This window comes from Oryctolagus cuniculus, chromosome 1 (assembly GCF_051225735.1).
Source record: "Oryctolagus cuniculus isolate XC-2025 breed Fujian yellow rabbit chromosome 1, ASM5122573v1, whole genome shotgun sequence".
Lineage (NCBI taxonomy): Eukaryota > Metazoa > Chordata > Mammalia > Lagomorpha > Leporidae > Oryctolagus > Oryctolagus cuniculus.
Genome location: NC_142867.1, coordinates 227793460 through 227814299, shown reverse-complemented (window position 1 = coordinate 227814299; position 20840 = coordinate 227793460). Strand labels below are relative to the sequence as shown.

General features: G+C 49.5%; 1 protein-coding gene across 11 annotated transcripts in view; it reads left to right on the top strand.

The window, feature by feature from the left end:
* The window catches only part of DENND1A (DENN domain containing 1A), a 555776-nt gene that overhangs the window by 386219 nt on the left and 148717 nt on the right, over positions 1 to 20840 (top strand). For all 11 annotated transcript variants that reach the window (XM_089302416.1, XM_070056536.2, XM_070056525.2 and 8 more), the window contains one exon: positions 18010 to 18135. In XM_089302416.1, the coding sequence (XP_089158542.1) occupies positions 18010 to 18135 (126 nt within the window). The remainder of the gene's footprint in view (positions 1 to 18009; positions 18136 to 20840) is intronic.

The window sequence follows — 20840 nt, the reverse complement described above, 5'->3', positions numbered from 1 at the left end:
AAAGGCAGAGTTACAGAAAGGCAGAGGCAGAGAGAAAGAGAGAGGTCTTCCATCTACTGATTCACTCCCCAGTTGGATAGCCAGAGCTGGTCTAATCCAAAACCAGGAGCCAGAACCTTCTTCCAGGTCTCCCACGTGTGTGTAGGGCCCAAGGACTTGGGCCAATTTCTACTCTTTTGCCAGGCCATAGCAGAGAGCTGGATTGGAAGTGGAGCAACCAGGACTCAATCCAATATCCATATGGGGTGCTGGCACTGCAGGTGGCAGCTTAAACCGCTGTGCCATGGTGCCAGCCCACCCTCCAAAATCAGAGTTTTAAGGCATTATTTAAAATGACATATATGGCCTGGGAAAGCAGTAGAAGATGGCTCAAGTGCTTGGGTCTTTGCATCCACGTGGGAGACCCAGAAGAAGCTCACTGGCTTTGGATCGGGACAGCTCTAGCTGTTGCGGCCATTTGGGGAGTGAACCAATGGAAGGAAGACCTCTCTCTCTGCCTCTCACTATCTGTAACTCTACCTCTCAAATAAATAAATAAAATCTTTAAAAAAATAAATTACATAAAACACAGAATACTTAGGAATAAATTTAACAGCATATGTGTAAGAGTTGTATACTGAAAGCTATAAAACATTTTCTGATTTAAAAAAAATAATGACCTACATACATGCAGAGATAGTCTGTTTTAAATTGACAGTAATTTTTTAGAAAACATTTATTTATTTATTCATTTGAAAGTTGGAGGGAGAGAGAGAGGGATGGAGGGAGATCTTCCATCTACTGTTTCCCTCCTCAACAGCCAGGGCTGGACCAGGCCAGACCAGGCCAGACCAGACCAATGCCAGGAGGCAAGAATTCCGTGCCGGTCTTCCTCAAGGGTGGCGAGGACTCAAGGACTTGAGCCATCATTTGCTGCTTCCCAGGCGCATTAGCAGGGAGCTGGATAGGAAGTGAATTAGCTGGGACTGGAATAAGGGCTCCAGTATGAGGTGCAAATGTCTCAAGGGGTGGCTTACTCCCCTGCACCACAATGTCTTCTCTCTATTCAATGTTTTTAAGATGTTAATTTTCCCTCAGTTGATCTATAGATTCAGTATAATCCCAACCCAAATTCCAGATGGCCTTTATATTTGAAAACTTGACTAGCCGATTCTAAAATGAGTATGATATGCGGAAGATCTGGAACAGACAAAACAATGTCGAAAAATGAATGAAGTTGTAGGACTTATATTACCTGCTTTCAGGACTTACTATGAAGTTACAACAAATAAGACAATGTAGATAGATGTATAGGTCAATAGCACAATATTAAGAATCCTGAATTAGAACTACATGGAAATGATCAATTTATTTTCAACAAATATGACAAAGTAATGCAATGGAAAGGGCTGGCGCTGTGACGCATTGGGTGAAGCTGCTGCCTGCAGTGCCAGCATCCCATATGGGTGCCGGTTCAAGTCCTGGCTGCTCGACTTCCAACAGCTCTATGCTATGGCCTGGGAAAGCAGTGGAAGTTGGCCCAAGTCCTTGGGCCCCTGTACCCCCGTGGGAGACCTGGCTCCTGGCTTCGGATCTGCGCAGCTGTGGCTGTTGGACCGTTTGGAGGAATGAACCAGCAGATGGAAGAACTCTCTCTCTCTCTCTGCCTCCTTCTCTCTCTGTATAACTCTGACTTTCAAATAAATAAGTAAGTAAATAAATAAATAAATCTTTTTTAAAAGATGCAATTAAAAAAGTTTTTTTTAACAAATAAGCTGAAACTGGATATCTATGTGGAAAAAAATGAACCCTTGATTTTTTAACTCATGTAAATACATACTCAAAATAGATTTTTTTAACTTAAACATAGAATCAAAACCTGTATAATGACTAGAAGAAAATGTAATAAAAATTTTCATGAACTTGAGATAGTCAGAAATTTCACAGCGCATTTAAAATCACGCATCTTAAGAGAAGAACTGATAAGGTGGGCTTCATCAAGAGGAAACAACTTGCCATCCTCGAGTGACGTAGTTGAAGATTGATGAGACAGGGTACAACCTAGCTTGTACATAGGAGCAAACATGCGAATGTTTTTAGCAGCTTTGTTCATCATCTCCAAACTCTGGAAACATTCTAAATATCCTCTGTTTGATGAACATATTAACAAATAATGGTACACTCATAAAGACTACTACTCAGCAATAAAAAGGAACTAACCATGGAGCTAGCCAAGAAATGGACAAATTTCAAATATATTATAAGTGAACAAATGCATTGATATGCCATCCTACAGCAAGCTAAGGAATCGGCCGAGTGATTGCCAGAACTATAACGTGACACAAAGGCCATTCCATATCTTGATTGTGGTGATGAATATATGACTAAATATGAATATTCATATATGAATATATGACTCCATGCTCCTCTCAAAATTCATGGCTCTATTCACTAAAAGTGGTGAATTTCACCATATGTAAATCATGCCATAATAAGCCTAGCTTCAAAAGTATTTTGAAGACTGACCACACCAGTCACGGTGTGATACAACTTACCTGTAGCTCTCATTCCTGATGAGGGCACTTTGGAAAACAGTTGGCAATTTTCTGCAAAGTTAAACATAGGCCTCCCACAATACTCAGCAGTCCCTCTCATCGCTGTTTATCTGAGAGAAGTGGAAATACGTGTCCAAACAGGCCTGTACGTGGAAGTTAAAGCAGCTTTATGCAGAGTGAACAGTAACTGGAAACAAGCCAAATGTCTATCAAGTGGTAGACGCATAAACAGTGTGCACTATCTCTGATTTTTTTTCGTTCCTGAGTCAGTAGTCCATAGTAGCAAACTTACGCACACAACAATGTGAATGAGTCATAAATACATTATACTGAGCAAAAGAAGCCACACAGGAGGATATGCGGTATGCTTTCACTTATATGCAATTGTAGAGGAGAGAGTCTCCAGTGGATACGTGCAGATCGGTGGTTGCCTTGGACTAGGCTGAGAAGGCAGGGCCTGGCTGCCCAGGGACACACTGAACCTCTGTGGGTGAAGGAGATGTTTTGTGTCTTGATTGTGGGGGTGGTTACACTGGCATACACATGGGTCACAACCCATCAAACTGTACTTCCTGAATGTATGCTTTCTATTATATATGAATTACGACTTATTGGAAATTAATTTTTAAAAGAGGAACTCAACATTGAGTAGAGTTCAGCACAGCTCTGCTGGTTTCTGTGTGATTCATGAACACAAGCAAAGGTTGTAACTGGAGGCAGGATTGCTCTGACCTGCTAGATGCCTAGACAATTTAGTATCAAATTTTATAATCTTGTCTCACTTAGCTTTTTCTACCCTTAAAAAAAATGAGCTTGGCAGAGTTAATGCCTCATACTTTCCTAGGTTCCATGAAATTTGCAAATGTGCTGATGTCACTGGCAAAATTGCATTCTTTCCTAGCTGTGGATTTTGTAGGAGAAATGTCTCAGTACTCCATCTTTTATTGCTCTAACTGCCTGTTTACAGACTTCATGTTTATTTTGATCCTGGCCAGGCTTTCTCCCTGCCAGGTGTCTTTCCTGGCTTAGAACCCTCAGACTCTGGGGGTGCTGTCCACCCTTGTGAGTCAACAATGCATTGGATCCCAAAAGCAAGGGACCAGATCCTTCGTGCCGCTGATCTGCCCTGTTAGTGCGTCTGTTAGTATTTGATGGAGTGTTTATTCATTCAACAGGCATTTCCTGAGTACCTACTAAGTGCCAGGTGTCTGATATACCAGATACAGAGATGATTAAGACCTGACTAACCTGTCTCAGTGAGGTTACAGGCTGGTTAAGAGATGAACTGCTGGAAGTCTTGCCCCCACTTCTCTAGACCCAGTGCATCCTCCACACTGTAATCAAAAGCAGATTCCAGAACAAGGGTACCACTCCGCACTTAGAGCTCCTTAGTGGGTCCTCCTGTTTCTCTGGTGAGATTCAGGCTCCGTAATATGTCCCTTTAACTGCCAGTCTGCCTGCCTCTGGGCTGCTCCCCTGCCCACCTGTGCTTTCCGCCGGCGGCTCTGCAGCCACCCACAGGAGCCCTCAGACACTGCTAGACTCGAGGTCCCACATTGCAGATTCACCCGTTATTCCTTCAGCCCAAGTTTTCCAGAAGTATGCTCCCTGTGCGGGGCCACAAGGCTGTGGAGATGTATAAGAAGTGGTCACCACAGTTTATTGTGAAAACAAGTGACCTATCCCTGCCTTCTGGGTAGTTTTTTGTTTTATCATGAGGAAGCCAGAGAGGACAAAGGATTGTAAATCAGGTCTTTTGATTTTTTTTTTTGACTGGCAGAGTTAGTGAGAGAGACAGAGAGAAAGGTCTTCCTTTTTCCATTGGTTTATCCCCCAAATGGCCTCTACGGCCAGTGCGCTATGGCCAGTGCGCTGCAGCCAGATCGCTGCGTGATCTGAAGCCAGGAGCCAGGTGCTTCCTCCTGGTCTCCCATGCAGGTGCAGGGCCCAAGCACTGGGGCCATCCTACACTGCCTTCCCGGGCCACAGCAGAGAGCTGGGCTGGAAGAGGAGCAACCAGGACAGAATCCAGCGCCCCAACCAGGACTAGAACCCAGTGTGCCGGCGCCATAGGTGGAGGATTAGCCAAGTGAGTTTTGTTCCCACCTGGTAACGGAATGTCAATCTGACAAGTTTTTTTTCTTCAAATTGTACTTAAACACCCCAGTGCCACGGGGTCCTTTGGGTTTTGCTTCTCTTGCAGCCCCCCTCCATGCCACCCTGGCTGGAGATCTTTGACTCTGTTAAATCTTGCTTTTAAACATTTAAAAAAACAAAGAAAAAAAAAGTAGTCACCGTATCTGGACAGAGACGAATGTGCTGAGAGGCTGGACTGGAGCATGTGGAAGCTGGCAGTGTGCATGCAAACAGGATGCCTTCGGGCAGGGTGACGTTCAGTGTGGCTGAAGCATAGGCAGCGTGGTTGGGATGAGTGCAGGAGACCGGAGAAGACGACAGGAAGGACCAGGTTGGAGATGCTCATCCAACAAGTTTGGGTGGTGGAGGACCAGCTGAGATGTCTAGCCCTGGGAAGGATGTGTTGAGCCCCACGCTTGTGTGAATCACAGACTGAGGGAGTAGTGTTAGATCCCAGCTCTTGTTGTCTCATTTCCAACCTCTAGCCAGAGAGCTACTGAGAGCTGACTGCAGGTCAGAGTACACTTGCTTCAGAGAACTCAGTGTCGCCTCTGAGCAATGTCCAGTCACCCATCCCTGTTGCTTGTACGGAATTGTCTGTGGGTCTCTGTTCCGCCTGGGCAGCTCTCTACCACAGTGCCCACCGTGCCTTGCAAACGTTCACAGGAAGAGAAGGCGCATCGGGGTCCAGTGGTCCTTGCCCTGAGCTCGTGTGTAGGATTTGTCAACAACCGTGGATTTTACGGGGCTTCATTAAAGATGCTGAAGCAGGAGCACGGTGGGACATCAGAAGAGACCCCCGCAGTAAACCGCAACTTGGAGCTTTGGAATGCAGTAAATGTTTAAGAGACTTCCTTCCTTTCATTACCGAATTTTACTTTACTTTTATACCAGTAAAGAGTTGTGTTTTATTGGTCGAAATTTCTTGATTCCGTTTTCCCCAGGTCTGTTTAAAAGCTACATTTTATCTTTGAGGATGTTTGGCTCGTGGTGGAGGAAGTGCTGCCAGCGGATTCAATTAACTGGCAGAGCTCACAGATATTGTATGCGGGTTCTTTTTTCCCCCCCTTCTTTTTCACAACTGCTACATAAACACAGCTGGGTTTAATATTTGTGGCAACGAAGATTTAACTTGAATCATTTTACTCCGGGTAATTAATGTGTGGACTCTCGGCTACTCTTTGGTCGGTGTGTAATCCCCCTGCCTCTCTGCACTCTGGCTCTCTGGATAATGAAGTGTGCTCCTCTCGGTCTTTGCCCTGCCTTAAAACTGCTTAATATTTGGCCGTTCCCACTAGAGAGCAGATGCTTTTCTTTGCAAGAATTGAATTTCTGTCAGCTCTTTTATGCATCATGTGTTTGGAACTGTAAGTGGATCAAGTTGTTCACCACAGCAGGGACACTGTGAAACACATCTATTATACACATTTCCCACCCACCCCCCTTCCTGTTTGCTTCTCCCCTGAGGAGGTGGAGACGCCCGGATCCCCTTGGGAGCTGTCTCACTCCGTGTGGATGTGTCCATGTGATCCACCGCGGATCCCGCCTGGCCGCTTCCCTAAGCGTGGAAATCTATATCCATTCCGCCCAGGGTTGCTACCGAGACAAATCCTGCTTTTATCTTCGTAAACACCGAGCACTTCATTAACTCCCAAATACACACCGAGTTTGGGTCACTAAATAAATCCACTAAGCTCAGCATAATGAGTGACATTTCAGTAATTGATGCCCTAGAAAATGTTAATTGTGAACCTGTTATTCTATGCTGTGCTAAAATCAAAGCTTGGGTAGTTTTGGCTTTGGAGTGGGGCTAGTGTGGAAGAATAGTCACCATCTTAGGCTCCTACTGTGTGCCAAGCTCTAGGGCTAGGGGCTCTGAAAATCTGGACTACATAACCATCCTGGGGGGAGAAGGAACCTCATCTGAGGGGGCGCGCAGATGAAGGACAGAAGCTAACTTGCCCATGGCCATCCAGTTAACAGCCACTAGTTGAGCCAGAATTTGCACTCGGGTCTCTCTGAACCCAGAGTAAATTGGTATAGCGTGGGGTCTTGTGCCCTGACACTCGGCGCTCACTGGATGTAACGTTGCCAGTGGGTTGACCGAAGTGTTGATTTATTACACATGTTTCTTTCGTGCTGGCCTTGCTGCATTTCAGTCGTCTGTTCTGTGTACATCTCAAGGCGATTGGCGTTTATGGACACCTTTGCCTTCCATCTAAATCCGATCTCTTGGCAGTGATTAAAATAGTTCCTAGTTTTGCTTTCCCATCAAAGCTCAGTGCGGATGCGAACAACTCCCCCAGGCAAGCTACCATCTCCTTGCAGTTTTATTTTGTGAATTTCAATCCCCAGATTCAGCCCTGGACTGAAGGCTGACATTTCCAAATCTGTGGTTTGGTTTGTCAACATAGCTGTGAAAAGCAGGTGTCTTGATGGTGTTCCTGCTGTGACGTGCGGCTTTTGGGCCTCAGACAGTGGTTCTGAGGACAAAAGTGCATTCCGGTGCATTGTTAACAGATGTCATTCAACTTGCGGGAGCCACTGTGGGGCTGTCAGGTCTGGCTGAGATGTTCCTGGTCTTTAGGATTACTTCTGGTTAAATAGAAATTGGCCGGTGCTCATGAAGAAAGTCACTAGTCTGTTGATAAACATTTTGAGTGATGGTTACCTTTCGTCTTCCTCCAGATACTTTTCAGTAGAACCAGGCATTGGTGTCTCGGTTCATTAGAAATGGAGCCGTCCCTTTCTTTTTGGGTGGCAGTCCACTTTGTTTTTGAAAGATGGTGGTGGTATTAAAAGAAAAAAAAAAACTGGTGTAGGCTGTGTCGTTAAAAGCTTGTCTGACTTCCCTTTTGCTAGTGCGTATCTGTTTTTTCAAAGTAGCTAGCATTTTTATGTTGTGTGTTGTGTTTGCAAGAGAATGCTTCTTGGTTTATTCATGTTGACAACTGAAAAGCCTTAGACCTAATTAAAAGAATTTCCACGAGCACCTTTACTGAACCATTTCATTACGCGGCACTGCACAGATTGCATTGTGAAGCCTGGTGATAGTTTAAATCTGACCTTTAAACCTGAACTGCCGGAAGCATGGGGACGAAACCCTTCTTTGAAAATGCTCCCTGGTTGCATCCCCACATATGCATACATGCACGCACGTATCTGGCTAGGAATAATCTGTTTACTGAATGACCACCTAATATAAACACACTTTCACTCCGAGCACAGCTTGCAGTCTCCGGTAGCTTGGGTAAGACTTTCTAGCTCTGTCGAGTGTGTGTGTGTGTGTGTGTGTGTGTGTGTGTGGTGTTCAAGCTGAATTGTTCTAAGGGAAAACAAAGGCAGTTTCACTTCCCTGGGCAACGTAAACAAGTACTAGAAGAAGGTGAGCTTCAGGAACGGGCAGAAAGCAAGGTCTTTGCTGCAGTGTGTTTCCTTTCTACGTGAAGGTTCTTAGAGTGAGCACGTGGGGATGGGGCAGCAGTGCACTTGAACATGCAGGAAGCTTCCTGAGCTTTTTTGGGTGGTGGTGGGGTGTCAGTGGAAATGAGCCTCTTAGGGTTTTGCTTGACAATTGCACTTTTTTACTCCAAGAATCTCGTTGGAAGGACTTGATGGTTCGTTCCGCGGATGCACGACAGAACCATTAGAGCACACGGTGAAGTAGCCATTCACATAATGAAAATTGATCCTTTTGTCTGACAAAAAAGCCGCTTCCAATTGTAATGCTTGTCCCTAACTTGCTGCCTGCCTCCCGCACTGCCCGCGAGTTGTCTGGAGGGACACAGGGATCAGAGCCCGGGGCCCCGAGGGTCACGGCCAGCTCCAGCTGGGAGCCCTGCGTTATTGGCAGGACCCTGACTCCCCCACAGAGAACTGAGATCTTTGAGGAAAAAATGGGATGCAGAAGCAGCAATTAAAGCCAACCAAGGTCAAGGTACAACCATGTTCTCGAGAAAGAGACAGAAAAGCCAAGAACGAAAGGAAGTGGTAATGGAGATATATTAAGTCGGGGGGGGGGGCAGCCGGTGTCAGGGGCAAATCTCATTTGTTGGCCCAGGAAGCCTTGGCGGCAGTGAGAATTCACAGAAGGGCACGGACTTGAGGGTCAGGGAGGTTTGGGCTCGATTTGGGTCCCTGGCGCTTGCTGCACCGTCTGTGATGTGGGAGTGAGTGTCGCTGCCCTCCGTGGGGTGGGCTCTCTGTGCCTGCCCCGCCCGGCTGAAGAGGACAGTTACAACAGCTGAGCGGAACCCTGGGTGTGGGAGTACTTGCCATGGCCTTTGGTAACACAGCAGTGCTTGATACATAATACTTCCTGTTCCTTTCTCTTGGTGAATTCCTGGGTCTCCCAGAAGCCACAGTTGGGAAGGAGAGTGGCGTGGGGTTGCCTAGGCACTCAGGGTTTGGGCTTCAATTTTGAGACCAGGACTCCGGAAGAACCAGTGGGGTAGCTCCCGCTAGGTACAGGCCGTGAGGATGGCCGGTGTGAAGGTGGTGGAGGGCGCCGATGTCTCCATGCCCCCGAGGACAGGGAAACAGGTCACCAGCCCTTGCCCCCTCCAGACCCAGACATTCCCCAGGGGACTGTAGAACAAAGCCACGCTGTCCGCTTTGTTCAGGAAGGGAGCAGTCACCAACTGGCCTTGGTCTCTGAAGGGGAAAGGAAGACGTGACTCTGTTGCCTCGCCACAGCTGCTGCTGATGCCTGGCTTGTCCAAAAACAAAGCAAAACGTTCCACACCAATTCTGGCACCCGGCAGTTAAAGCACGTCCCAGGGGAGGGAACTGGCGTCCACTGCACAGACCGCCTGGAGCCTGGCTTGGTGAAGAGCTGCAGCTACAGTTGAGGTGTTGGGTCAGCGCTGAGGGTGGGCGTGCTGCCTGTCTGCCTAGACAGCTCGTTCTTTTCTTTTGTTTTTTTGTTTTGTTTTTGACAGACAGAGTGGACAGTGAGAGAGACAGAGAGAAAGGTCTTCCTTTGCCGTTGGTTCACCCTCCAATGGCCGCCGCGGCTGGCGCACTGTGGCCGGCGCACCGCACTGATCCGATGGCAGGAGCCAGGTGCTTCTCCTGGTCTCCCATGGGGTGCAGGGCCCAAGTACTTGGGCCATCCTCCACTGCACTCCCTGGCCACAGCAGAGAGCTGGCCTGGAAGAGGGGCAACCGAGACAGAATCCGGTGCCCTGACCGGGACTAGAACCCGGTGTGCTGGCGCCGCAAGGCAGAGGATTAGCCTACTGAGCCACGGCGCCAGCCGACAGCTCATTCTAACGGAAGAGACAGGCATGACTCGGCACGACTAGGGGCATTGCAGAATGTACCCTTTGCACGTGGCTGTGTTCAGAGAGAGTTTATGATGGGGGATTCTTGATCTAGTACAGGCTAGACCGAGGAAGAGGTCTTTGAGCCAGGAGCTGTAGCTAACCAGGCCCCTGGTTTGTGTCTGATGTGGCAGCCACCATCCACGTGCAGCTGTTTACATTGATTAGAATTAAGTACAACTTTCAGTTCCTCAGTCACACTAGCCACTTTCCAAGTGCTTGGTAGCTGCTATTGGACAGCACTGAACAGACGGTCATTTCCGTCATTGGAGGTGATAGCCGGTGGAGAGGACTCCAAATAGCAAACAGCCTATGCAAAGGTCCTGAGCTGTGGCAGAGCCCAGTAGGACTAGAGCCAAGAGGGGAAACAAGAGCTTTGCCTCTGGAGGAATCTGTGACAAGTCATGCGGGCCCTGCAGGCCAAGCTTGGACTTCAGTCTTGATCCTCAGAGCGAGGAGGAGGCGACTGAAGGGTCTTAAGGTACCAGCAGCTGTGGAAAGAGGTGGATAGGATTTTCTTAGAGGTGGCCGATTAAGAGTAAACCATCCCTGACTCCCTCCTGAGCCACACAAGCTGCGTCCAAGGGACTCCGAAATCAACCAGTATTTGTTGAGTGCTGATATGTGCTGCAAATGTTATCATCATTCTCCCGGGGAGAAAGATGTGGAAACCGCTGGTCTGAAAGGGGCTACGTGAAATAGGCTGATGATGTACACAGTGTGAGGGCCCCTTTTGAAGTAGCAGGATGCTCACTTGGGACTGGTCTATGGGAGCTCAGCTGGAAGTCCTCCAGCGCGAGGCCCTCGTCCATCTGCAGCGCTGGTCCCGGCACAGGGCCTGCAGAGGCACAGGACAGTGTGTCCTGGGGAAGAGCTGTCTGTGCCGGCAGAGGGCGTCCCAGAATCTTGGTGGTGTTTTTTGAATAGAAGAATTTTGTTAGAATATGGTAAAAGAATATGATAAAAGAATATCCAGGCTTAGGAGTAGGTTTTGAGGCCTCTGCAGTCAAGTAGAAGATAAAGTTGGAAATGGAGTGAGAGTGAGCTGAAGCCTAGGGAGGGCCTTAAATGTGCTAAGGACCTGGGGCTTCATTGTATTAGCCACAGGGAGGGAGTGGCATGAAGCAGCCTTCTGTTTTTTGTTTTTTTTTAGATCTTTGACAGAGTGGGTAGTGAGACAGACAGACAGAGAGAAAGGTCTTCCTTTTGTCGTTGGTTCACCCTCCAATGGCCGCCACAGCCAGCGCATCGCGCTGATCCAAAGGCAGGAGCCAGGTGCTTCTCCTGGTCTCCCATGCAGGTGCAGGGCCCAAGGACTTGGGCCATCCTCCACTGCACTCCCTGGCCATAGCAGAGAGCTGGCCTGGAAGAGGGGCAACCGGGACAGAATCCGGCGCCCCGACGAGGACTAGAACCCAGTGTGCTGGTGCTGCTAGGTGGAGGATTAGCCTATTGAGCCACGGTGCCGGCCTAAGCCTTCTGTTTTAAGAAGATAATTCAGTGCGAAGAATGGATTAGACGAAGAAGAAAATAGAGGAAGAAGCACCAGCTCAAAGACGCTTTTGCTATAATCCAGGTGAGAGAGGAAACTTGGAATAATAAAACAAAAAGCCAGGCACTGTCTACATCCATTACCCATTGACATCCACCATATTCTAACTCTGCCGGGTAAATGTGGGAGACAGTTCATTTTGCCGTGAGGGAACTGATGCTGCATAGGGTAGGAAAAAGGAAGCCATGTTTGCAATCTTAGACCTGGACTTGTACGAGTCAAACTCTGTGCGCTACTGCCCGAGGGACGCAGTAAGCACCAGGTGGTCAGAGGAAGCCAAGAGACCTGAGGAACTGGCGTGACCGGGGACAGGGTGCAGGAGGAGCTGGGGCTGAGGGAGGGCCAGTACTGTGCCGGGTCTCCCGTGTTGTGTGGGACGGTCTCCGTGTCCCCTCTAACTCATTCAGCACGCACGGTGCACTTTCTTGTGCTGTGTCTCAGCTCTCCATTTCTGCAGTTGGGGAGGGGCTGAGTAGCAGTTTCTCTCCTAGTCTTTTTCCTCACTGAAGAAGGTGATCCCAGACTTTTCCATGGGAAATGCCTCTCCAGCTCATCTGTTCATTCACGGAACGGAACACTGGGCCGAGCGCTGTGCTGACTGCTGGGTCTTCTGGGAGCCCCCGTCTAGCAGGAAAGGTGGCAGGCACTGCAGCTCACCCTGGACCTGCCTGTGCTCTCCAAGGGTGCCCTGCCTTATTGCAGGAGGGAGGGGGCTTCCCAGATGGGGGGCATTGGATTCCCTCTTCCCTTTACCCCAACCAGTGGGTAATTTGACTGTTAAAGAACAGTGCCCCACTTTAATTCTTTATTGTGAAAGTAACTTATTTTAATAAAGAATAAAATCATGTATAAAATGGAAAGTGAAAGCATCCTTGCATGGTTGAAGTTTGATACATGACCTTTGGGATTTTTAATGTATATATACATATATATACACACAGTGTTTTTTTTTTTAATGATTCCTGCTGTACATATTCTGCAGCTTGCATTTTCCCTCATTGAACAGTATTTTGCGGTCACTGAGTACTAGCATGGTCTTTTCAGTGGCTTTGCAGTATCTTGCTGTGAGGATGTGGTGTGGTGTGGTGTGGTGTGGTGTGGTGTGGTGTGGTGTGGTGTGGTGTACGGGCTAGGCCCCTGTTGACAGGCTCTCGGAGGGCGAGGGGACGTTCACAGGTGGGGCAGGAAGGGGTAAGGATGACTCTGGGTTTTGCACGCTCCTGGCATGACACAGCACGAGGCTGGTGGAGGAGGTCCTGCCCGACTGCGCTGGGGAGCCTGCACACTTCCCTGGAGTGATGATGGCACACAGTGGGGCACTGAAGGATTTCCATGGAGGCTGGAGGGGACCAGGTTGGGATTTTTCCAAGATTACTAGGACAAGCAGCGGTGGCATTGGGAGAAGCTGACAGCCCAGAGCCCGCCCAGCAGACTACACCAGCCAGCTGGCCAGAGAGGGTGGTGGGAGCTGAAGCTGGCAGGCCAGGATCGGGGCACCAAGGGAAGAGGGCAGGTTTGGGACGTAGTGGAGGGTGGTGGTGGGAAGGCGGGGAGAAGTATGCAGCCTGAGCCCTGGGAGGCGCTCAGAGGAGGCGGGGAGCCGAGGGTTTCCCTTTGCTGTCTGTGCCCGTCCTGTGACACCTGCCTAACGGAGGAAGCCCTGCTTGCTGGCACTTCCAGCCCCCCCTAGATTCCCTTACCCCTAATGAACCCCCGCGCTAATGATTTCACAGCACACTCAGGGCCAGTTCGGCTTTAGATGTGCCACAGTGGGTAAGTCAGACCTGGGATTTTCTTCCCTCACTTTTATTTAAAGGACGAGATGCCATCTGCAGCTCTCAGAGGCACAGAGACTGGCAGTTTCAAAGTTTGCAGTGCTCACAGGTCAAGACGAAAGCGTCTCCGGCAAGGGGAGGGCCTCAGAAGTCTTGGCCTGCGTGGTCACGGGGCGCCGGCAGCCCAGGACCACTTGGCTGGCTTCAGACCAGCTGGGGGAGGCAGGCAGGAACACGCTCGCATTTTCTCCCTTACAATCAGCGTCTCCTTCTTTGTGTAAAATGGTAATGAGGCCATTAGGAGAGGCTCACCTGAAGTGCAGCGTTGTGGATCCAAGGTAATTAAACACCTCCCGAATGAAAGGGAAAGGCCAGGGAAGGTTAAGTGAGGAATAATCTGCGGCACAGGTGGCCCAAGGCCTTTGAGGAGCCCGAGGAGGAGCAGCATGGCTTGCTCCATTTCAGAGGGTGGAAATGTCACCCCCGTCCTTGGGGGAGGCAGGAGTTTTCTCATCTGGGGGTGCGGAGTGAGTGATAGTTTTAACATTTTAATAAAGCACGCTTTTCCATGTTTCCATCTCAAGTTGAAAGCCCACAGCTGCCCGCCCAGATGCTGCGGGGCCGCATTGCCGTTCCTAGGATGTCACAGCTGTGGCACTGGCACTCATGTGTCCTGGAAAAGGGCAGGGCACGGTCAACCAGTTATGTGTGCCCAGATGTTGACATGGTCTCCGGACTGCTTCCCGTGGCCCACCCTGGAACAGAGGCTGGGTCACCGGCACACGGAGACCATCACTGTCCCCTCTGCGGTCCCTGCCCAGGCATTTGGCCCACCCCTTCAGCCACTGCAGAGCAGTTTTCCTTCTACTCAATTAACTTTCATTGAATGACTTGGTGTGTGCCAAGCGCTGTGCCCTGTGACTTCCTGTGTCCTTGCAGCATAAAGCCTGGCAGGTCAGGTCCTCTGCTTATGAATGGGGCCGACGCTGTGGCTTAGTGGGTAAAGCCTCTCCGTGCTGTGCTGGCATCCCATATGGGCCCCGGTTCAAGTCCCAGATGCTCCACTTCTGATCTAGCTCTCTGCTGTGGCCTGGAAAAGCAGTAGAAGATGGCCTAAGTCCTTGGGCTCCTGCACCCATGTCGGAGACCTGGAAGAAGCTCCTGGCTCCTGGCTTCGGATTGGCTCAGCTTCAGCTGTTGTAGCCATTTCTTTCTCTCTCTGTCTCTCTTTGCTTCTGCCTCTGCTTCTCTGTAACTCTGCCTTTCAAATAAATAAATAAATCTTAAAAAACAAATAGCTTATTCATGAATCTTGACAGTGGCATTATTCATGATCAGCAAACAATAAAAACAACCCAAATGTTCTTTGTTTTTGTTTTTGTTTTTCCCAAATGTTCTTTGACTAATAGATAATGGGCAGATGTTTTCACAGGGTGGCTATGCAGTGGAATACTACTCAGCTTTGAAAAGCAATGAAGCACTGATACGAAAGCACTTCCAAAAATTCATGGAAAATGGAGTTAAAAGATATTGTGCAAAAAAATGTTTATACCTACACTGAGTTTTTCATCACATTTCCATGGAATTTTTGAAGAGTCCATGTATGTGCTGATGTATGAACTATACTCATTTTGAGCATTAAGTAAGTGAAAGCCACCAATCATAGAAGAAAACCGATTTTTTTTTTTTTTTAGATTTTATTTTTTTGAGAGGAAGAGTTACAGAGAGAGAGAGAGAGACAGAGAGAAAGGTCTTCCCTTTACTGATTCACTCCCCAAATGGCTGCAGTGGCAGGAGCTAAGCCAGTCCAAAGCCAGGAGCTTCTTCCAGGTGCAGAGTCCCAAGCACTTGGGCCATAGCAGAGAGCTGGATTGGAAGAGGAGTGGCTGGGACTCAAACCAGCTCCCACATAGATGGCCAGCACTGCAGGCAGAGGCTTAGCTTACCATACCACAGTGCCAGCCCCATGGTTCCATTGTTATTAAATGTCTGAGTAGCCAAGTACATAGAGACAGAAGCAACTGGTTGCCTCAGTTGCTTGCAAGGATAGAGGCTTTTTTTTTTTTTTTTAAATTTTTTGACAGGCAGAGTGGACACTGAGAGAGAGAGAGAGAGAGAGAGAAAGGTCTTCCTTTTGCCGTTGGTTCACCCTCCAATGGCTGCCGCGGCTGGCATGCTGCGGCCGGCGCATCGCGCTGATCTCATGGCAGGAGTCAGGTGCCTCTCCTGGTCTCCCATGGAGTGCAGGGCCCAAGCACTTGGGCCATCCTCCACTGCACTCCCTGGCCACAGCAGAGAGCTGGATCAGAAGTGGAACAGCTGGGACTCGAACTGGCACCCATATGGGATACTGGCACTGCAGGCTGTGGCCTTACCCAATACACCGTAGCTCTGGCTACTATCTGAAATTTTATCTTTAAATAACTTCAGACCATTAGCTAGTCATGTGTCTCAGTCCCTTACAGAATTTGTTTTCATGAAATGTACTCTTGAGATGTTACTTGCATGTTTGAAAACAACGACCAGCTTCCCACGTCTCTCAACATGAAGGGAAAATCGCTCCTGACGTCTGCCTCATTTTGAACTATCTTCCCCAGCATTCTCTGCAGCGACACCACGGTTCCCTCTCTTCTCTGAGCTCCTTACCTTTGTATGTCACTCTCCGTACGCATACTGCTTCCTCCCTCTGTGCCTAGCTAATTACTTTAACTCCTTCTGCAGCTCTCTGCCAAGTCCGTTCCCTCCAGGAGGCCTTCTGACCTCCACGGCCAACTCTGGTCCAGGCGTATCACAGTGATGATGTCGCATCACTGGAACGTCTGCCGATTGAGGCATGGCCCACGTCTGGTTTCACCCATCGTCGTGTCCTCAACACCTGACATGGCCTGGGCATGTAGGAAATAATACTTGAGCCGTGAGGGAAGGACTCGAGGTCACCACATTGCACAGTTCAGGGGCACCTTCCGTGTGGATCACGAAGTAAATAGTGTGGCCTGAAGGTTTGTGCAGTTTGGCGTTCTGAGATGATGGGAAGGCATATCGGAACTAGCTGGGAAGTCTGGTGTTGTTGAGATCAAGGGTAACAGCCACTCTGTCACACAGTCATTCCTCCGTTGGCTCATGGGAAAGTCCCTTTTAGATCTTGCTTTTAGGAAAATCGTCATTCATTTGAGTGACTTTGGTTTGTTGTAATCCATGGACCCAGGGAATCTCAAAACTTTCATCTTTCCCTCTTGGCCATGACCACTAAGAGGCTCTTAAGTCAAGCTGGAGCCCATTTCTAGCTTTCTGGCTTACGTTCATCTATAAATCTGCCCCCAGCTGCTGCTTCTCCCCTTGACATCACTTTCTTGCCTGTTTCGCTTGAATCTATTGAGTACATGTCTGTGAGTGACTGCTCTTCCTTTAGCATAAAATGTGTGAGCGATACAAGTCAGCCTTTTATTTCTAATATTTGTTAAGTAGTCTGAAGAAGACGTGGAATTGGAACTAAAAGCTGTTGTGTAATTTGGGCTCAGACTTTAAGGCTGATCTGAATTCCAACTTGACCAGTTCCTGGGCTTGTTCCGAGGCAGGTAGCCTGGCATCCCTGAGACCTTCGCAGCCTTGTAAGATGGGACCCGTAATCCCGTCCTCACAGGGTTGTTGGCAGGATTATGCTGGAACACCCATGTGAAAGTAAGCACTAGAATGTAGTAACTGCTTAGGAAATCGTCTTACTTTTTATTAGACAGATATGCTCTAATATAATGACATCCATTTACATTTTAAAACCTGCCTTGAGACGGAGGCTTTCAAAAAGTTCACAGAAAATGGAATTAAAAGATAAGCTTGGGTCCAGCTCTGTGGCGTAGCAGGTAAAGCTGCTGCCTACAGTGCCAGCATCCTCTATGGGTGAGGGTTCATGTCCCAGCTGCTCCACTTGTGATCCAGCTGTGCTGTGGCCTGGGAGAGCAGTGGAAGATGGCCCAAGTCATTGGGCCCCTGCACCCACGTAGGAGACCAGAGGAAGCTCCTGGCTCTTGGCTTCACCTCAACCCAGCTGTGGCCATTGCAGCCATTTGGGGAGTGAACCAGCAGATGGAAGACCTCTCTCTCTCTCTCTCTCTCTCTCTCTCTGCCTCTGCCTCTGCCTCTGCCTCTCTGTAGCTCTGCCTTTCAAATAAATAAATAAATCTTTTTTTTTTTTCAAAGAGATAAGCTTATTTTGGTGCAAAAAAGTTTTCAAATCCATGTGTATGTGGCTCTTTAAAACATTCACAGAAATAATGTATGTCATGAAGAAGCTTTGCCTGGATTTCAAAATTTTTTTTTGCACCAAAATACTTATCTCTTAATTCCATTTCCACAACTTTTTAAAAACTGTATTTGTTTATTTGAGAGGCAGAGAGACAGAGATCAGAGCCAGGAGGCAAGAACCCAGCCCAGGTCTCCCACGTGGTGGCAGGAACCCAGCTGCTTGAGCCTGCCTCCTAGGATCTGCATAGCAGGAAACGAGTGAGGAGCTGGCGCTGGAGATGGGATGCAGGTACCCTGGTGTGGAGCAGAGACATCTCACTGCCAGGCCAAACGCCTGCCAGACTTCCGGAAATGCCCTTGTCCCCCACATGTGTCTCCCCTCCAGAAGCTGGGCTGTCTTTCCCTCTGGCCCTGCCCTCAAGCTGCGTCTGCTTTCTCTCTGTCACCAGATTTCTGCACTGAAGAACAGGCTGAAGAAGGTCTCCACTACCACGGGCGACGGCGTGGCCAGAGCGTTCCTCAAGGCCCAGGCTGCGTTCTTCGGAAGCTACCGGAATGCTCTGAAAATCGAGCCCGTGAGTACCACTTGGCATGCGAGAGTCTGGGCTTGGTTATGCCAAAAACAAAAAACAAAAACGTGCCTAAGGGGCCACAGAAAGCCTAGGATTCTTCTGGCATTTCTCAGAGGAGCCTGGGTGTGGTAGAGCTGGGGTTCCTGTGCTCCCCGCCTTACCCCTTAGCCCTAGGAGGCTGTGCGTCCTCCATGGGAGGACCTGGGGGTCAAGGACGTTGGGACCCCCATAAGCAAGCACTGACCGTGTGTGTTAGATGTGGTGCCGGGTCCTTCACATGCACCTGCTCTCGGTGAGGATTCACAGCGAGCCTGTGGGCAGAGCGGCCCCATGTTACAGATGAGGAAACTGAGGCTCCAGGCCAGCGGCGAGCCCGGTGCTCCCACTGCGCCTCGGCTGTCCTTCAGAGAGACCTCTGTTCTACGCATGAGCCAGCAGTGTCCTGGGAACTCCCTGCTCAGTGGCACCTGCGTGTGTTCTTGGCTTAAAGGCGACATGGCACAGTGAGGACTGGGCAGTGATGCCGCCCGCCTCCGTGGCCCACTTCCTGAGCCACCGCCTCACCCCTGCACACCCCCCGCCTGCCTTGTGTGTGAGTGCTCATTACAAGGATGTGAAGGTGGCCTCCTCCTAAACTGCCGCCTCACCCCTGCACATCCCCCACCTGCCTTGTGTGTGAGTGCTCGTTACGAGGATGTGAACGTGGCCTCCTCCTGAGCCGCCGCCTCACCCCTGCACACACCCCCGCCTTCCTTGTATGTGAGTGCTCCTTACGAGGCAGTCTCAGTGCTCCTGGTTACAATGAGAAGCCCTCATACATCGGCCCCTGCTTGCTCTGCTCTTGGCCAAGGAGAATGGAGAAAATGGCTGGGGGCTGAGTGTGGGGGGCAGTGACTGCAGGGGCGCCCTCTCCATTCATCCTGAGCAGCTGAGTGATGCCCGCCGCGCCCAGCCCGGTGGGAGTGGGGTGCAAGGGGCCACTGCAGACCGCACTAGCTATGGGCCAGGGCTGTTTGTTGCTGATTTTCTTTGAACCATGGCATGGAACTGGACTGAATGACAGGCGATAAGCAGATGTTTCGTTAAAACTTCCAAGAGAGAGCCGCGATGGCGTTTCCTCCTGAGCCGTGAGCGTGACGTGGTTAAAGCGTCTCTTTACTGCTCTCCCTCCCTTGTGCCTCTAAGCCAGACAGACTCGCAGGAGACCCCTTGCTCTCCTTTCACCCAGGACAAGCTCTGTGATGCGGCCAGAGCAGCGGGCCCGCAGGGAGCAGCATCCGAACCCCACCGTCCTCACTCTTCATCCAGTGCTGGGGCCTTCCTCCCCCGGGGTCCTCAGCTTCGGGCAGCGTCACAGTCGCACAACAGTAGGGCTCACGCCTCTCGCTTCCTGAGAAATCCTTAGGCCGTCTGAAGCCCACCCACTTGGAGCAGTTTCCTTCATCTTCCTGCCTCAGTGGAAGGTGGCTCTGATGCTTTGGTGTGATCTTGGTGTGGCCCTGCCAAACCAAGTCAGGTTTTGGCGTTGTTTTGAGAGCTGGCATAATTCAAGGAAAATCCTGCTGTCTTCTCTCTGAAGTGGGAATGGGGCCACGGGCCCGATCCTCTCCTTGGGTTGCTGGGGACTGACAGGCTTGCCGTTGTCTCATCGTCGTCAGTGTGTCTAGAATCCAGAGGCTGTTGACTGTTGGTACTTACTTGCTGGGTACTTACTTTCCGGGCACAGGTTGTTCCCCGAGAGGAGTCTATCTCTGTACTTGCACTGGGCTCTGAAAGGCACTGGGCTTAAGAACTTGGGGGCCTCCATTTGTGATACCGGTATTCCAGATCACAGTCCCAGATCCGTTCAAGTCCCGATGCGCCACTTCCAGTGCAGCTCCCTGCTAATCTGCCTGGGAAAGCAGCAGAGGATTGCCCAAATATCTGGGCTCCTGCTACCCACATGGGAGACCTGCATGGAGCTCCTGGCTTCTGGCTTCAGCCAAGCTCAGACCCGGCTTTTGGAACCTTTTAGAGGAGTGAAGCAATGGATGGAAGATGTCTCTCTCTCTCTCTCCCTTTTTCTTTCTTTCTTTTTTTTTTTTTTAAAGATTTATTTATTTATTTGAAAAGAGTTACATAGAGATAGAAGGAGAGGCAGAGAGAGAGAGAGAGAGGTCTTCCATCCTCTGGTTCACTTTCCAGTTGGCTGCAATGGCTGGAGCTGTACTGATCCGAAGTCAGGAGCTTCTTCCGAGTCTCCCATGTGGGTACAGGGACCCAAGGACTTGGGCCATCTTCCACTGCTTTCCTAGGACATAGCAGAGAGCTGGATCGGAAGTGGAGCAGCTGGGTCTTGAACGGCGCCCATATGGGATGCTGGCACTGCATGCATTGGCTTTATCTGCTACACCACAGCGCCGGCCCCTCTCTTTCCCTTTTTCTTCCCCTCTCTGCCACTCAGTGTTTCAAATAAATAAATCTCTAAAAATAATAATAAGTTAAAAAAAATAAGAAACTTTGGAGTTTAAAACTTGGCCCTGCATGTCTTAGTTGTATAACACTTGGATGAGTGGCTTCATCTGTCTAATGTGTGGTTTCTTCACCTGTGAAGTGTTGGTGCGACTGCTCGTCATCTCTGTGTCTCTAGGACCAAGCAGGCTGGCCATTTGGTCTGGAACATTGGGTTTGGGTGGGGAGAAGGGCCTGCAGAGAGGTTAGAGCGAAAC